The sequence below is a fragment of the Osmerus eperlanus genome, chromosome 18, assembly GCF_963692335.1.
Source record: "Osmerus eperlanus chromosome 18, fOsmEpe2.1, whole genome shotgun sequence".
NCBI classification, from domain to species: Eukaryota; Metazoa; Chordata; class Actinopteri; order Osmeriformes; family Osmeridae; genus Osmerus; species Osmerus eperlanus.
The window spans coordinates 8,215,569-8,231,671 of record NC_085035.1 but is presented as its reverse complement, the minus strand read 5'-3'; the positions used below and the strand labels follow the sequence as shown (position 1 = coordinate 8,231,671).

Here is a 16,103-nt window from a genome sequence, read left to right as displayed (position 1 = left end):
GGATTTATTCTGACATTAGTAAACGATTTGTTGGTGAAATTACCATTACCTGTGGTTTCAAACCAGTGTAGCTAGCTCACTGCAACGCTGTAGCTTACGCGAGACACACTACAAAAACATCTACAGTACACAGCTGTTTAGGAAGTCAAACGGCGACAGAACATGTTCGGCACTCTCCTTACTTAAATCAAAAATCTATCTAACTACTAACCTTAACTTCATTGCCACAGCCTAAACTTTGTCAATCTGTTCATGAAAATAATTTCAGCCTAAACCGTACAACGGAACGTTAAATCCAATTCAACCAACGCAATCGCTACCAAGACGAACACAGCAGTAGTCTAGTACTGTACTGTAGTAGTAGAATTTACCGGGGCAGCTTCTCCACACAGGGCTATATCGCATTTTGCGTTGTTACTGACTGATCGCTACCAGTGAGCTTTTTATGAATGAGCGATTTTCCACTAAATAAATGTCAAGCTTATTTACGTTTTTGGGGGCATATTTTCAGCTAGCAGATGGTACTGTTTGAATCACGATTCCATCTTCTACTGCCAGTAACGTCGTAGAATAATCTTCAAAGGGGGTTTCTTTATTAATGAATGAATGCAATATGAGTAGGCTAAATGCCTGAAAATATCACGAGAAGGGAAAACTTAAAAGGACGTTTAAATCATAGAGATTAGGTCAATTTTTACACCGGTCTGCCAAATTTATTCGTTTTGATTCAGCTATGAGGCTGCCTCTTGCAGGGGAAATGAGAAGACATCATATTTAATTCTACACTTCACTCGTATTTTCAGTTGTAAACGAGCAGCACAAAAAAATGCTTTTAAATCTATGTAATCTTTATAAATAATAAGTATGCATTTTTACATAAAATATACAGAAATATCAGTTGTAAAAATGTCATTCAAAAACGGACCCCTGTGCAACCGACGCAAGCAAGCACACCCTACAATTTCCCCAGAAATTGTACCCTCTCTAGTTATTCTTTCTTTTCCGACCCCTAAGCCTCAGTCAATATTTGGACTACATAGACAATGTAGGTGTCAAAAGTTTCGTTTTGGTAGCGATTGAGTTGCTTATTTTTATTTACGTTCCGTTGCATGGTTTAAGTTAAAATTATGTTTTTGTGGCAAAAAAGTGCCTTATGTCAACGAACGGTACTCAGTGCTAGCCTACGCCACAACGTCGGCACACGTTAGCAACGACGCATTAGATACGACGTGCATAGAGACTGTTGCACAGCAAGTATCGTATCGTGCCATGGTGTACTAGAAGCATTATACATTTAAGCAATTCAAGACTTGCATGTACAGTAAGTAATGTCACATTAAAGAATGTATTTAAACTAGCTTGTGTGGTGCGTCGCTGTCTTCAATGCCACAGCCTAAACTTTATGTCAAAAGATTTTAATTTCCGTCCCATTAAAACAATCCCCTCAGTGCAGTTTGGCTAACAACAGCAGCTAGGCTACAGTAGCTTGCTCGTAGCACAATTCAGCTTCTCCAGGCAGGGCTCTAGACTGAGACCAAAAAGTCGCTTTTGGCTTTGTTACTGACAATGATCACTTCCAGCAAACTTTTTTTGAATTAGCCATTCCCCCTAAATAAATATCAAGCTTATTTACGTGTTGGGGGGCATATTTTCAGTCAGCAGATGGTACTAGTACTGTTTGAATCGCGATTCCATCTGAAAAATACTGCCGGTGACAACGTGGTTAGAATAGCTTGTTTCAAAGGGGGTTCAGCTTGTTTATTAAATTGACCCATCTGCAACCGACGCAAGCAAGCACACCCTACAATTTCCCCAGAAATGGTATCCTCTCTAGTTATTATTATGTCTAAACTTCCGCCTCTTGGTGTCTATGGCAGCCCCTAGAACCGTATCGTCAGAAGTTGTGAAATTTGGCACACTCTTTGGGGCCAGTCCCCTCATCAATTTCACCAAGTTTCATGTCTCCCATTCAAACCCTCTAGCGCTACCAATGGGTCAAAGTTGAAGGTGTATTTACACACGTTACTTTTGAACCATATGTCTCATTTTCTCAAATGAGGTATCGTTGTATTCCGTGGATCAAGATGAGTCCAACGCACTCTGATGGCATACCCAGTTATTTCTATTTTCAGCCATTTTGAATTTGAAGGAAAAATGTTTTTTCGCTACTCCTCCTCCAATTCTTGTTAAATCTTCTTCAGAATTGCTACAGATGATCTTCAGACCGAGCCTCACAAAAGGTATCGTATGGATTTTTGATTTTCAAAATCGTTCGTCAGTTACAGCCAATCAAATTCAGCAACTGAGCCAGCAAAAGGGAAGTGAAGTCATATCTCAGCAAATCTTTGCTTCATTGACACCAAAGTTAATACAGGGTTTCGGAACTGTGTTCTAAAGAGGTCCACAAAAGGTCATATCATTTAACCTCTAGGGGGCGCTGCAATAAGCAAAGATCTGTTTCAGCCAATAACTGTTGGTTTGTTTGCCTTAAAGGTCCCATGGCATGAACATTTCACTTAATGAAGTTATTTAACATTAATATGACTTCCCCTAGCCTGCCTTCGGTCCCCCAGTGGCTAGAAACTTAAGTGTAAACCAAGCCCTGGGTATTCTTCTCCGCCTTTGAGAAAATGAAAGCTCAAATGATCCGATCTGGAATGTTCCCCTTATATCATCATAAGGGGAAAGGTTACCTCCCCTTTCTCTGCTTTGCCCGCCCAGAGAATTTGGCCCGCCAATGAGAAAATGGGCTACGACGTGCGAGCATGATATTGATTTTTCTCAAGAAACATCATGGCTTGCAAACGACCATAGCATGGCAGTTCACCCCGCCTCTCTGCTCCTCATAGCATTTAAAGGTAGAGACACAGAAGTGGCACGTCCTAAGGAAAGCTCATTGTGGGACTGCCACATGCTACATTTTGCAAAGAAAACTGATACATTTACTCCGCTACATTTCCCCTGAAACCTTCGTTACTCGTTACAAAATCAAATCCTCTTTAGAAAAAAAATGTATCATGAGAGTGATGAGTCCAACGTCGGGGACTGTGGTAGAACACAGATTGCAAGCAGGTTTGGCGAATCAGTGGTCCTAGTGCACGTTAATGCACCCCGCCCCCTTAGTTACTCTTACTACGTCTTTTGAACTCGTTCATGCACAACACTGTCTGTGTCAGTGATTCTTTTTGGAGTAATATCTCCGCGATATCCTCCAGAACAGATCAAGGCAAAATGAACTGCAATATGCGCAGTGGAAGGATATATCCAAAACATTAAGATCAACAACAAAGGGGACACAACAATAATCGAAGCAAAAGCATACAGGTCTCAAACAAAAAATTAGAAACCCCACGACCTCTTCATTAAATGCTACCAGCACAACCTTGTAGAGCTCAGGTGGCTGAGCGGTGAGGGAATCGGGCTAGTAATCCGAAGGTTGCCAGTTCGATTCCCGGTCATGCAAACTGACGTTGTGTCCTTGGGCAAGGCACTTCACCCTACTTGCCTCGGGGGAATGTCCCTGTACTTACTGTAAGTCGCTCTGGATAAGAGCGTCTGCTAAATGACTAAATGTAAAATGTAAATGTAGCTAGACTAGTCATGTTCTTTCACCTCTGGGTAAGAGCTGTATATAATATTTCAAGCTAGCTAATAACCTACAAAGATTATTCTTTATTGCATCTCTGGCGAGGTAGCTAGCTAGCCAGGATGGTGACAATCTAAAGTACAGTACAGTAACGTAGTCTAGCAGTGTGGAGCAAGATAGCTAACGTTATTGTTCAAGGGATGTGTGTGCATGTTGTTGCTTTTTTATTAACAGCATTTACTTGTACTTTTACTTTCAATACTTAAGTACATTTAATATCAACAACAAAGGGGACACAACAATAATCGAAGCAAAAGCATACAGGTCTCAAACAAAAAATTAGAAACCCCACGACCTCTTCATTAAATGCTACCAGCACAACCTTGTAGAGCTCAGGTGGCTGAGCGGTGAGGCACTGCTGAGGCACTGCTGCCAATCAAAATTGGCAGCAGTGCCACCAAACAGGAAGTTGGGTCGTATCTTAGCAAATCTTTGATGGATTCACACCAAACTTAGTACGTGTATACGGAACCCTGTTCCGTGGATGTCTAAAATTGTTTTTTTGTCTTTAATCTGCTTGGCCCCCTCATTGCTGCTTGAAGCTATATTTTATTTTTGTTTTGCCCTATTTGATGATTTTGTACAGCACTTTGGTCGGCATTGGCTGTTTTTAAATGTGCTTGACTTGACTCATAAATGGCAAATTGCAGCGGACTAATCAGCTCATCCCTGGTATTTAAATTTACTATTGCCACCATGTGGTGATGGGCTGCACCACAAGCACTGTTTATCTCTGCCACCAAAGTCCCTGCATTTGCCATTTTGATCCAGAGGCCAACAACAAACTACATGCCCATGGGTAAATAGAAACTGTTAAGTGCCCCTGGCACACCATTAAACTTAGATTTATCTCTGGAAAAGCCTAATTATGAGCCTAATTTACATGGTTGATGACTTTAGCCAAAGTCAATTAAATGTTGCTGAGGTAAACATGACCGTAGTCTGAAACCATGGTGAACAACACCTCACAGAATTTACCCTTACAGGGAAGTATAACTTGCTCAGATTTGGTTTGCTAACAAATAATGTTAGTTTGAATTTGCCTTGTGATTTTTATAGAGCTTCCAGAGCAATTAGCCCTCTTGTTAGTGGAGAGTTTTAATAGCTTTCCCTCTACATAGTCTTTACCAATCAACACTGAAAACTTTGGGAGTCCTAGGCCTCCTTCTGGGAAGCTAATTTGTGTGCGGCTTGTCTCCTTGTTAGCTTGGCATGGAAGTATGTTGTATTATGTGTCCCCATCCTGCAGGTTGACAGCTTGTCTAATCATTCCTTGGAGATCTAAGTATATATCCTTGTCTTTGTAACAAAGTAAACCATATACATATAACAACATCTACTTTTCATCTCCATAGGCCAAAGCAGAAGTTGCTTCAGAGAATCACACAATTTCCAGTGTATGGATAGCTTTGAGTGTGGAAATGGAAATCTTGCATCCCTTATATAGAGTGCTCAAAACAAACCCCATTGTTGTTGAGCCATCTGTAGACAGGCAATGTATAATTGTCTGCAGATCCAGACCCTGGTCGTCCTTGGCCTATGGCAGCACACTTATCCTCTGGCCAATGGTGGCTTTCTCTGATTGAATATACAGATAACTATTACAACTAATGTTCCTGAAGTATTTATCTACCAACATATTTTCCTCCAGCAATGTCCTTGTCACTCCTTTATTTATCCTTTGAAATTGAACATAGTTATATTAACATTTTGGTGTGTGTATGTGCAGTGCTTGCACATGTGCAGTGCTTGCACATATGATGTTTGCCTATACAGTCTTCCTGTGTTTTCTCCACTCTAGACGTGACCTGGTTCTGCTACCCCTCTTCCCAGCTCACACAAACACTCCTCTGTCTCAGCCTCCCCCTGTACACACACCTCAAGTTTGGATCCCGTCTGTGAAATGTCCTAACAACATTTTTGAGCATTAGGTTTCAAAACACGGAATTTTATATTTGAAACTTGCTAGTTATGTTACTTTTTCACCCTGCATTAGCCCTCTTCCACTTTTTCAAAAGGGTAGTATGAAATAAAATACAGAATAAATGATGCAGGCTTTTATGTACTACAGTATGAAGTGCTACAGGGTTGTGTACTTGTAATGATGGCTTTGCAGATAATCTACAACCTTTTAAATGGTATGAAAAAATATGCTGGCCGATAAATCCAGCAACATGTATTGTGCCAAAGAAATTCAGTTTTTTCTCTTTTGTGCAACCACATGAAGCTTTTTTATTGTCCAAGACCTTCTACATAAATATAGGTTCCAGACTCTTTATATTTTGTGCAGTGAAAGGGAAAATCAGTGGTGTAGACATAGAAAGAGGGATTAGAGTTTGTATAAGTAGATGCTCTCTTAGATCAAAAGCTGTTTGAAATGAGTACACCACATGAAAGTGAGGGTGAAAAATATAATTCCTGTGATTTTCAGTCCAGCTGATGTGAATAAAGGATAAGTTTAAAGTCTCTTGCGTAGTTACAAACATTCTGTGCCTGTCTGTTGGTGCAAAATGAAGGGCAGAACCTTCATTACCTCTATTTTGATGCTGGTGTACAATAGTGTTTTCTGTCAGAATTGACACATGTCCATGACCCTTCACTTTCCCTCAACAACAAAAAACCTTACTCATTCTGAAACTCATCTGCACCACAAATTTCTGGTCCCAAGGAGCGTTATAACACAGTCCAGCTCCAGTTGCAACATTTCAGCCTCTTCCATTTGGCAATGTTTTCCGTTCCACTATATTTTTATGTGGGTATTTATCTTTTACCCCATTGCCAATTTTTGCCAAAAGGAAGTAGAAATTTAAAAAGCTACAGTAATTCTTGTTAAACTTCAATCTTCAAATGTAGGTTTTTGGGCAAAATGTCCCCTGCAGTCAGTCCAAGCTGAAGTGAAATTGTAACCATATGTGATATTGACGCAGGAAGGACTGCGGGGCTTAAGCATTGACAGCTCTCCTTGGCAACATGCCTCTCTGGGGTTTGAGCTAAATGAGAGTGAACAGTGTAGAAATTCCTTTTGAGAGGTGCTATTGTACAATCCTACCGTACACACCATTCACAGGTCCCGCTGTATTATAGAGAGCGAGTATAAATCACACATATGGCCTGAAATGGAACCATGTGTAAGAGCTATTGTTAAACATTACCCTTCTATTTTAAATTTTTATAACTTATTGTCACGTGACCCCTGAAGTCTCATGATAGCATTTGGTCTTTAGAAGTCTTGGTTTCAGACTGTCTGGTTCCAATAAAGGCACTTTATTGTTTACAATGTGGCTGGACAAACTCCCCGGGGCAGTGCAAGGTTTTCTGTTCTAAAGGCCTTTGTTGCCCGCCACATGTAATGATGTCCCTAGCTTATCTCTGTCATATCCTCCTGCATTTTTTCTTCTGTGTTGAGGTTCTAACTCTTTTTCATAAATCAGCTAAGTTACTTCTCACCGATGTGTAACGCTGTTGACGAGTGGCTGCCTCGGATTTGTCTGGTTCAAGAGTTGCCACAAAATGTATTACCTCTTCGATTCATTTCTTCAATCAAATATTCAGCTCTTTACATATGAACGCTAAGGTTGGAGGAAGTGTAGGTGTCTTGACTGTAATTGTTTTATTGAGGATTGTGGATAATAGGATTTAAAGACAAAAAGGTCTCCTAATTGCATGTTACAGATAACATATATATGTTGACACAAGTCATAGTTTCTAAAAAGCATGTTTGCACATTTACATTACATATACATTTAGTCATTTAGCAGACGCTCTTATCCAGAGCGACTTACAGTAAGTACAGGGACATTCCCCCGAGGCAAGTAGGTTGAAGTGCCTTGCCCAAGGACACAACTTCATTTGGCACGGCCGGAATCGAACTGACAACCTTCTGATTAATATCCCAATTCCCTAACCGCTCAGCCATCTGACTCACCTGTTTGCAACTTGAAAACCTTCCAGCACCACAGACCCTTATCGCATCAGTCTCCTATATATTTACTTTGTGTCTGTGGTCAGAAACCAAGCATGGTTCTTTAATCCACAACCGATTGCTCCACAACACTGATGTGACATTTTCCTGTGTTTAAGGCTTGGCTTCAGAGAGGATAGTCAGATCTTTCATATGTGTCATAATTTCTAACCAAGAAATTAGAACTCAGAATAAAACTTGTATGTCCTCACTCATTATTGGACTTCAGCAAGTTCACACATACTGTACTGTACACACACACAATTCATAGCCAGAACATTTAAAATGACAGCAACCTATTTTCCAGGGAAATTGGATCCTGAACCTATGTACTTTTGTTGAAGTTAGTACCTTAACTGCTTCAGTCATTCACTAGATCCAGCTTTTCCTCTAGGGGAAAACAGAGTTCTCGAGACACTCTAGAATGCTGAACTCTCTGCTGGCATACGTCATTGTGGCTATACTTGCCAGAGCTGGTGGTTTCCTTGATTCTTTTACCCATAGTCTGTCTTGAATGTAAGATCACAAAGCTGAAGTATACTGAAACCTGTGTTTCACAAGCTTCCTTATTGTCCTACCCTGTGATATTGGCTCGTAATTATGGTCATGGAGTGAATGTTCCTGTGGCATTAGGAACCCTCCCTGGAATACACTTTAATAACTACTAGTGTTATTTAGGCAATGCAAGAGGATGTCATAGGCTATTGGCCTACTATCTCTGTTTAAATGGTGTTTCAGATCTTGTGTCTGAGATAATCTGATACACAGAGATAATGAACAAGGTTGACTTGAAGTCAAACAAGCGCAAATTTGCAATAGATTCAACCACACAAAATATTTCTGTGGAACGACCAACCAACAGTGAGCAATTCCAGCAAGGCTTTATGACAAACTGTTCATAAATTATGAAAGGGGACGTGACAAATTACAAATACTAGTGTCACAAGTGTGGGGTCCATCATACATTAGTATGATACACACTTTATATATAATTATGTTATTATTTATGTTATGTTATTTTGGTGTAGCAAGAAGTTGTTTTCAACGCTAGCGACAAACTATTTCATATTAGCTGGTGTGTGTGTGCGCGCAAGTATATGAATTCATGATTTAAGTATGTGCAAACATGGTTAGATTACACTTGGACTGTTGAATGTGCACACACACAAGAACAGAAAGGCTCACAATTCTTCAAGATACACAACGTGGTCTAACACCCCAGGAATATTGAGTTGACTACTCTATGGTAACTTTCAATAAGAACCCCTGCTTCAGTCTTAGCCTGTTTGTTTTGGGATTAAGGCAGTAGTTGGGGCTGACAGCTCCATGACAGATCTGGAATTAGCCTAAGCCCAGCGCAAACACAAAATGCGAATGTTCTGAGCGTGAAGGTAAAGTTTGGAAACAAGTAGATTAGATTAGAAATATCCTCAACTAAACTGACGCAGACAGGCCACCTATGTTACCATGAACCGCTGATAGTTGAGTGGCCTATTTTAGCCTTCCATAGCAAATTATCTTGTGCATATTACAAAATCAGAGCAAATAAAGTGGTTACTTTTCAACAGCAATCAAGTTTTTCCCAAACTCAAAATTAATGTGAAGACATGGGTGAAAGAAACCAGTGTCTTCACCCTACTGAGTTAGGGTTCCAATAAACAGTGAATACATGTCTTCTATAAAATTATTGGGCAACATGTTACATTAAGGTTACATTGACCTACCATGTAACTACATATCATAACAACATTGAAGTTGTATAAGAGCTGCTGTGTAGTTATACTTAATTACATTTTAGCTGTACGGTTAGTAATTACACAAGTAAAACTTTGATGGGGGAGGTTGGGCTTTCCAGGGGTACATGGATGTTAACAATAATCTTGCTTTGTTAACACAACTGCCCCTTTACAAAATCTATTTACCCCCTACAACCCATCCTCCACACTGTGCCTTGTTACATTTATGGAATAACCTATACCGCTAACGCTGTAATTTAATGGTATTGTCATTCCTATGTACCTAAAATGTTTTTACTATAGGTATTGGTATGTAGTTACATGGTATTTAATGTAACCTTAATGTGAAGTGTTACTTTGTTGTAGTTTGATGTTATATGTTAATCTCTCTAAGGTAGCTTTATAAAGTAAACAGTGGGTGTAGCAACCAATGTGATTCATAGACTTACCGCATGTCTCCTAATGTTGGTGTTTCAACAGAACACACGAGAAGGGCTTTTGCCAGCCGTACCGGGGTATCGCATGTGCCCGCTTCATTGGCAACCGCAGTATCTACGTTGAGTCTCTGCAGATGCAAGGGGAAAGCGAGAACCGCATCACAGGTGAGAGGGATAGAGCAATCATTACTTTGTTGTGAAAAGCTTGGTTCAATTTTCCTGAACTCAGACTCTCAATTTTATTTGAAATGCTTTGGAACTAAAACATAGAAAAACATGCATTGTTCTTTTCAAACATTAAATAGGACCACATTTACTCCGGGATTTTATGAATGATATCCAAATACTTGTTTGTTCATGTGATTTAAGTCTGAACCTGGACATGCTGCCACACATGAAATATCAGTGGTTTTAACCCTCTCTTAAAATACAGTTGGACCTTTTTACACTTAGTGAATTACCGTATGTGTCTTGGGTGGGGAGCCCAAAAAGTCACAAGTTCGGTTAAAATGAAGTAATGTCTTTCTCTTTCACTTTTCAAGTGCCATATGCCAAGAACAAAACAGTAGGCAATCAACAACTTTGTCTTGCGTCAGCATTACTTGGGATAATAATTTGGGATGTGAACAGTACTTATTTCTTTTATGTAATGCAACCAAATCAAATAGGTGAAAATTGTCTAGCCAGATTTGCATTATTTTTGTCCTTTACAGATTTGCGTGCTAAATGTTATGTATATACCTAACTGTAAGGTAATAGGTAAATGTAATGTTATGTTTGTGCCATATACAGTTAGAATTGTTTAAGTATGAAAAATATAAGGAGAAGAAGTAACATTCCGAACAATAAAAGTCAGATAAAATAATGAGGCACCATTCTTTAATCCAAGTCCTCAATATTTTGCTTCAGTTCAACCAGGAGTCCCAAGGGGTTGATGGGTTGTCCTTGGTAAATCCTTGCTTCACCTGTGACAGTTTATTTTCAGTGTCAGTTTTCCAGCTCCATAAACTCTGGTTATTGTGAGCATTGCTTCCTTTCTGTGTGTTTTTCTCCACATTTTCAAATATTTAGTTTACAATGAAGCTGTCATATTGTATTCATTAGCAGCTATATTGTCCAGTTCTAATTGGGATGTGAGCAACCTGGAGGCAGAATATCATATTTAAGACTACAGTCAACTAAAACATTTTTTCTATATTATCAGTGGAGGAGCTGCACAGCATTATAAGAAGACTAAATGTACCTGTCTGCTTACCAACAGCTGCCTTCACCATGATTGGCACCTCCACCCAGCTCTCAGACCAATGCTCCAAGTTTGCCATACCCTCCTTTTGCCACTTTGTGTTCCCACTGTGCGACGATGGGGCACGGGTCCCACGGCGGCGTCAGCTTTGTCGGGATGAGTGCGAGGCTCTGGAGAGCGACCTTTGCCTTGCCGAGTACACCATCGCCCGTTCTAACCCCCTCATCCTCATGCAGCTGGAGCTTCCCAGCTGCCACCTACTACCCCACCCGGGCTCACCTGATGCCGCCTCATGCATGAGGATTGGAGTGCCTCTAGACAAGTTGAGCACATGTAGGTTTATTCATGGACACAATGTGGATCTTTAGCTTGATGAAAGTTTGCATAGGGTGCCCTCTTGTGGCATTCGTACAAAACATTTTTGTTTACATTATATGGGGCAACAGTACAAATCAGTTTATTCATTTATTGTTTTAAACTAAGTTTGTATCAAGCAACATGCCCAGTGCAGCCACATTAACTATAAATCTTCGTGAAAGATTCTCCCTCAGATCACAGCTGTTACAATGGGAGCGGTGCTGACTACAAGGGCACGGTTAGCGTCACCAAGTCAGGCTACCCGTGCCAGCCCTGGAGTGCCCAGTACCCCCACAGCCACCACTTGTCTCCCATAGAATACCCTGAGCTGCGTGGGGGACACAACTTTTGCCGTAACCCAGGGGGTCAGATGGAGGGCCCCTGGTGCTTCACATTGGACTCAGATGTCAGGGTTGACATGTGTGACATCCAGCCCTGCAGTAAGTAACTAGCCCTGTATTTAAGCTTTCAAAGTTATCTGAAATGTCATATTTTCTGTGAATAAACAAGCAAAGTTGTTAAATGTAAAAGGTGACTGTAAGAAATGTATGTATTCACCAATTAGCACCAAATCTTTTGTTAATCGTACGTTTCTAAAACCTTTCGATTACAAAAGTTATTGTTGGTAGAGTACAATGGAAAATTTGCCAAAATCTTCTGCGTGAACATTTTTTTTACATCCACAGAGCCACCAGAGAACCTCAAGAAGGAGATCCTTTACATCCTGATCCCCAGCATCGCCATCCCATTTGTCATTGCCTGCCTCTTCTTTCTGGTCTGCATGTGCCGCAACAAGCAGAAGGACTCCACAGACACACCCCCTCGCCGCCAACTTACAGCCTCCCCTAGTCAGGAAATGGAGCTGCCACTGCTCAACCAGCACAAACACCAGGTGGGGATTGACTATTATATGACTATTCTGCATTCAATGGGATGTTATTCCCAAAATGAAGAAGAAATGTCACACATTGGTATCATACTGTATGCATCTTCATATCATTGTGCATCTGCAGGCCAAGCTGAGAGAGATCAACCTGTCGGCAGTGCGTTTTATGGAGGAACTGGGTGAGGACCGCTTTGGAAAGGTCTACAAGGGCCATCTGTATGGCACAGCACCTGGTGAACAGACCCAGGTGGTGGCAATCAAGACTGTGAAGGACAAGGACGACGGCACGCTCCGTGAGGAGTTTCGCCATGAGGCCATGCTCCGTTCCCGCCTCCAGCATCCCAACATTGTCTGCCTGCTGGGCGTGGTCACCAAGGAGCAGCCAATCAGCATGATCTTCAGCTACTCTGGCCTTGGTGACCTTCACGAGTTCCTGGTCATGCGTTCACCGCACTCAGACGTCGGGAGCTCAGATGACGACAAGACGGTGAAATCCACCTTGGAGCAGGCTGACTTCCTACATGTTGTCACACAGGTGGCCGCTGGTATGGAGTACCTGTCCAGTCACCACGTGGTCCACAAAGATCTTGCCACAAGAAACATATTGGTCTGCGACAAGCTCAACGTCAAAATCCTGGACCTGGGTCTGTTCAGGGATGTCTACTCTGCCGACTACTATAAGCTCATGGGTGCCAGTCCCTTTCCCATTCGTTGGATGTCTCCAGAAGCCATTATGTATGGCAAGTTCTCCACCGACTCAGACATCTGGTCATATGGGGTGGTTCTGTGGGAGATTTTCAGTTATGGCCTACAGCCTTACTGTGGCTACTCCAACCAGGACGTTATTGAGATGGTGCGCAGCCGGCAAGTGCTGGCCTGCCCAGACGACTGTCCAGCTTGGATCTACACGGTCATGCTGGAGTGCTGGAGCGAGTTTCCAGCTAGGCGGCCTCGCTTCAAGGACATCCACAACCGCCTGCGAACCTGGGAGAGCCTTTCCAACTATAACAGTACAGCACAGACCTCCGGGACCAGCAACACTACTCAGACCAGTTCCCTGAGCACTAGCCCCGTCAGCAACATCAGCATTAGTGCCGCCAACGCTGCACGCTACTCCAGCCCAAAGAAAAGCTCACCTTTCCCCCAGCCCCAATTTATGCCCATGAAGGGCCAGATGCACCGACCCATGGTACCCCAGCAGCTGTACATCCCAGTCAATGGGTACCAGCCTATGCCTGCGTATCCCTACCTACAGAACTTCTACCCCATGCAGATCCCCATTCAAATGGCTCACCAGCAAATGCACCACCCACTCCAGATGGTGCCCAAACCTGGGTCGCACCATAGTGGCAGTGGCTCCACCTCCACGGGCTACGTTACAACCGCACCGTCCAACGGATCGGGCACGGAGAGAGCTGCCCTGCTCAATGAGGACCCCAAGGCTAATGAGGAGGACATGGCTGACGGGGCATCTCAGAAAGGTCTGGGACAAAATGAAGACTTGTCAATCCCTGAAACAGATTTATTGAGCAACAATGATGTTTCTCGTACTGATGATATGGACATGCACTCAGAGGCATAGATCTGGAGGACTGGAACAAAATACAACTGAAATGCGTACTTTGAGTTGAGACCTTTATTTGGAGGGCCATCAATTAACAAGTGAAGGGAAAACATTTTGAAAGCAGTGACTGAATGTAATTTATGTATTTTGATGGCGATTGTTGCATTAGAATGCAAGCAGCAGAATATCCTGTTTCTCTCCTAGAGCTATGTGTCTCAACCTTGAAAGTTGCTCATCCATAAAGGGCATTTTTACTGATATACGATTGTGCATTACCGAAACGGACAGTGTTTTCAATTAATTTAGTTGCAAAAGCCCTTCAGAAGAATTTATGTTCTTACTGTTGCTGTGCAACATAAAGCATCTTCTTTCAGACAAGGCTCCCTGAAAAAGACTTTTTTGATACCATCTTTGACATTTTCTAAAATTACAGAGACTAAATCTGGTTTTACGCAACTTTACTGCGTGTTGTCTGTTTGGTCACAATAATAGAAGGCGTTTGAGACAAGACATGGCAGAATGTATGATGATTGGATAGCAAAAACTCGTATAAGATGTGATGACATTTGTTTTGTTTTTTACTTAAGGGTTAAATATTGCTTACTGAACATGGATGTGTTACTACACAACATATGCCTGCTTGTGAAACAGAAAGAAAATGTGGCTTTTTTTTTGTAACAGTCTTATGTTTAAATTTCCCTTTACGGTTCATCTTCAACTTTGATATCCTGTTGTACAGATTTGTAATTTATGTAAGTAATTAGGAAAACTTTTAAATCGGTTTTTATTTTTCCTTGGTGGTAAATATTGTTTAACATGATGTTCTTTCTTTATTGTCCCTGCCATCAGATAATTTGCTTTTCACTAAGATATTATCACAGATGTTAAACATATTGTGTACATCCAGCCACGAAGCATCAAATAAAGTGATACATTATTGAGTATGTTATTATTTAAATGTTAGTAAATGCTCTAATATTGGTTTATTATATCACATCATTGCAGCCCACATTCTTGTTAAGGTCATTCCAAAGCTTTGTCTGCTATGGATAGAATCGGTTAAGTGTGTAGTAGTAAGAGTAGATTATACAGTAACCAAAAAAAGGTGACAAGCATCTGACGACTTGGTGCAGGACTATTGTGGGAGGTTAGCAGTAGCACTGTAGTAGCACTGATTTATTTATTACAAATATTATGCGTAACTATGCTTTTAAAGTGACATGAAAACAGCGCATTGGTTGGTGGTTTAACACTTGTGAATGTAGTAGTGATGTGTCGTTCGTGAACGATTCGTTCATTTTGAACGAATACTTACAAGGACTCGGGAGTAACGAGTCCTCTCAAAGAGTGATTCGTTCATTTTCTCGTGGCCGTGCATCGGGACTGTTGCATAGGCTCGTCCAAGTAAACATAAATGATTAGTTCATTTCCCGACTCGGTCTTCAGGTACGAGTATTTGGATAATTTTTCACGTGACCTGCATAGGCTCTGTAGTGGTAGCTAGAGGAAACGAACGATTCGTTCTTTTCCCGACTCGGTCTTTCTACGAGTCTTTGGATCATTTTTCACGTGACCTGCATAGGTTCTGTAGGCCTACTGGAGGAAACGAACGATTCGTTCATTTCCCGACTCGGTCTTTCTACCAGTCTTTGGATCCTTTTTTCACGTGACCCGCATTGTATTTTTTTGTAGAGGAAACAGTTTCCTCATTCCCTTTCGCGTGGCCGCTGTTTTAGTAAGACGTGAATGATATTCCCTCCGGTGCGGTGGACGGATAGCCCCCCCCCCCCCCCGTTGAAATGAACGATTGACTCGAAAAAAGATTCGTTCATTTTACTGAACGAGATTCAAAGAACCGAATCAGTAAAATGATCCGAACTTCCCATCACTAGAATGTAGGCATAACAACGACGGTATGAACCGCTTTTTCAAGTATGTGGGCGTGTCTTATTGTTCAAGTTTGAAAACATCGCTGAACGCCCCACAGAAGTCACTTAAAAAGCATACACGCCTGGAGAAAGAGACGACGCTGTTGACATGGCAGGTGCACAGCAAATGAGTGGACATACGCACGTACCTGATGACAAATTAGTACACGATACCCGTGTTGATGACCTGTATAGGTGTCTTGATCCATCTGTTTTAAGAAATGGCAGATCAACTATAACAAGTATCGCTTTGCTTGCTCAAGAGTCAAGTGACAGACACAGAAACCCTTTGCTTAATTACGCAAACTCTGTACCGGAGTTGCAGTTGAGCCCCAAAGTTGATTC

At 41.5% G+C, this 16,103-nt stretch overlaps 1 protein-coding gene across 3 annotated transcripts in view; it reads left to right on the top strand.

The window, feature by feature from the left end:
* Nucleotides 1-14,768, top strand: part of ror2 (receptor tyrosine kinase-like orphan receptor 2) — a 118,376-nt gene extending 103,608 nt beyond the window's left edge. For 2 of the 3 annotated variants that reach the window (XM_062484424.1, XM_062484422.1), the window contains 5 exons: nt 9,824-9,945; nt 11,042-11,356; nt 11,563-11,820; nt 12,067-12,272; nt 12,394-14,768. In XM_062484424.1, the coding sequence (XP_062340408.1) occupies nt 9,824-9,945; nt 11,042-11,356; nt 11,563-11,820; nt 12,067-12,272; nt 12,394-13,848 (2,356 nt within the window). In that variant the 3' untranslated portion in view covers nt 13,849-14,768. The remainder of the gene's footprint in view (nt 1-9,823; nt 9,946-11,041; nt 11,357-11,562; nt 11,821-12,066; nt 12,273-12,393) is intronic. The other variant, XM_062484423.1, reaches the window with a different exon arrangement.
* Nucleotides 14,769-16,103: the final 1,335 nt, after the last annotated feature.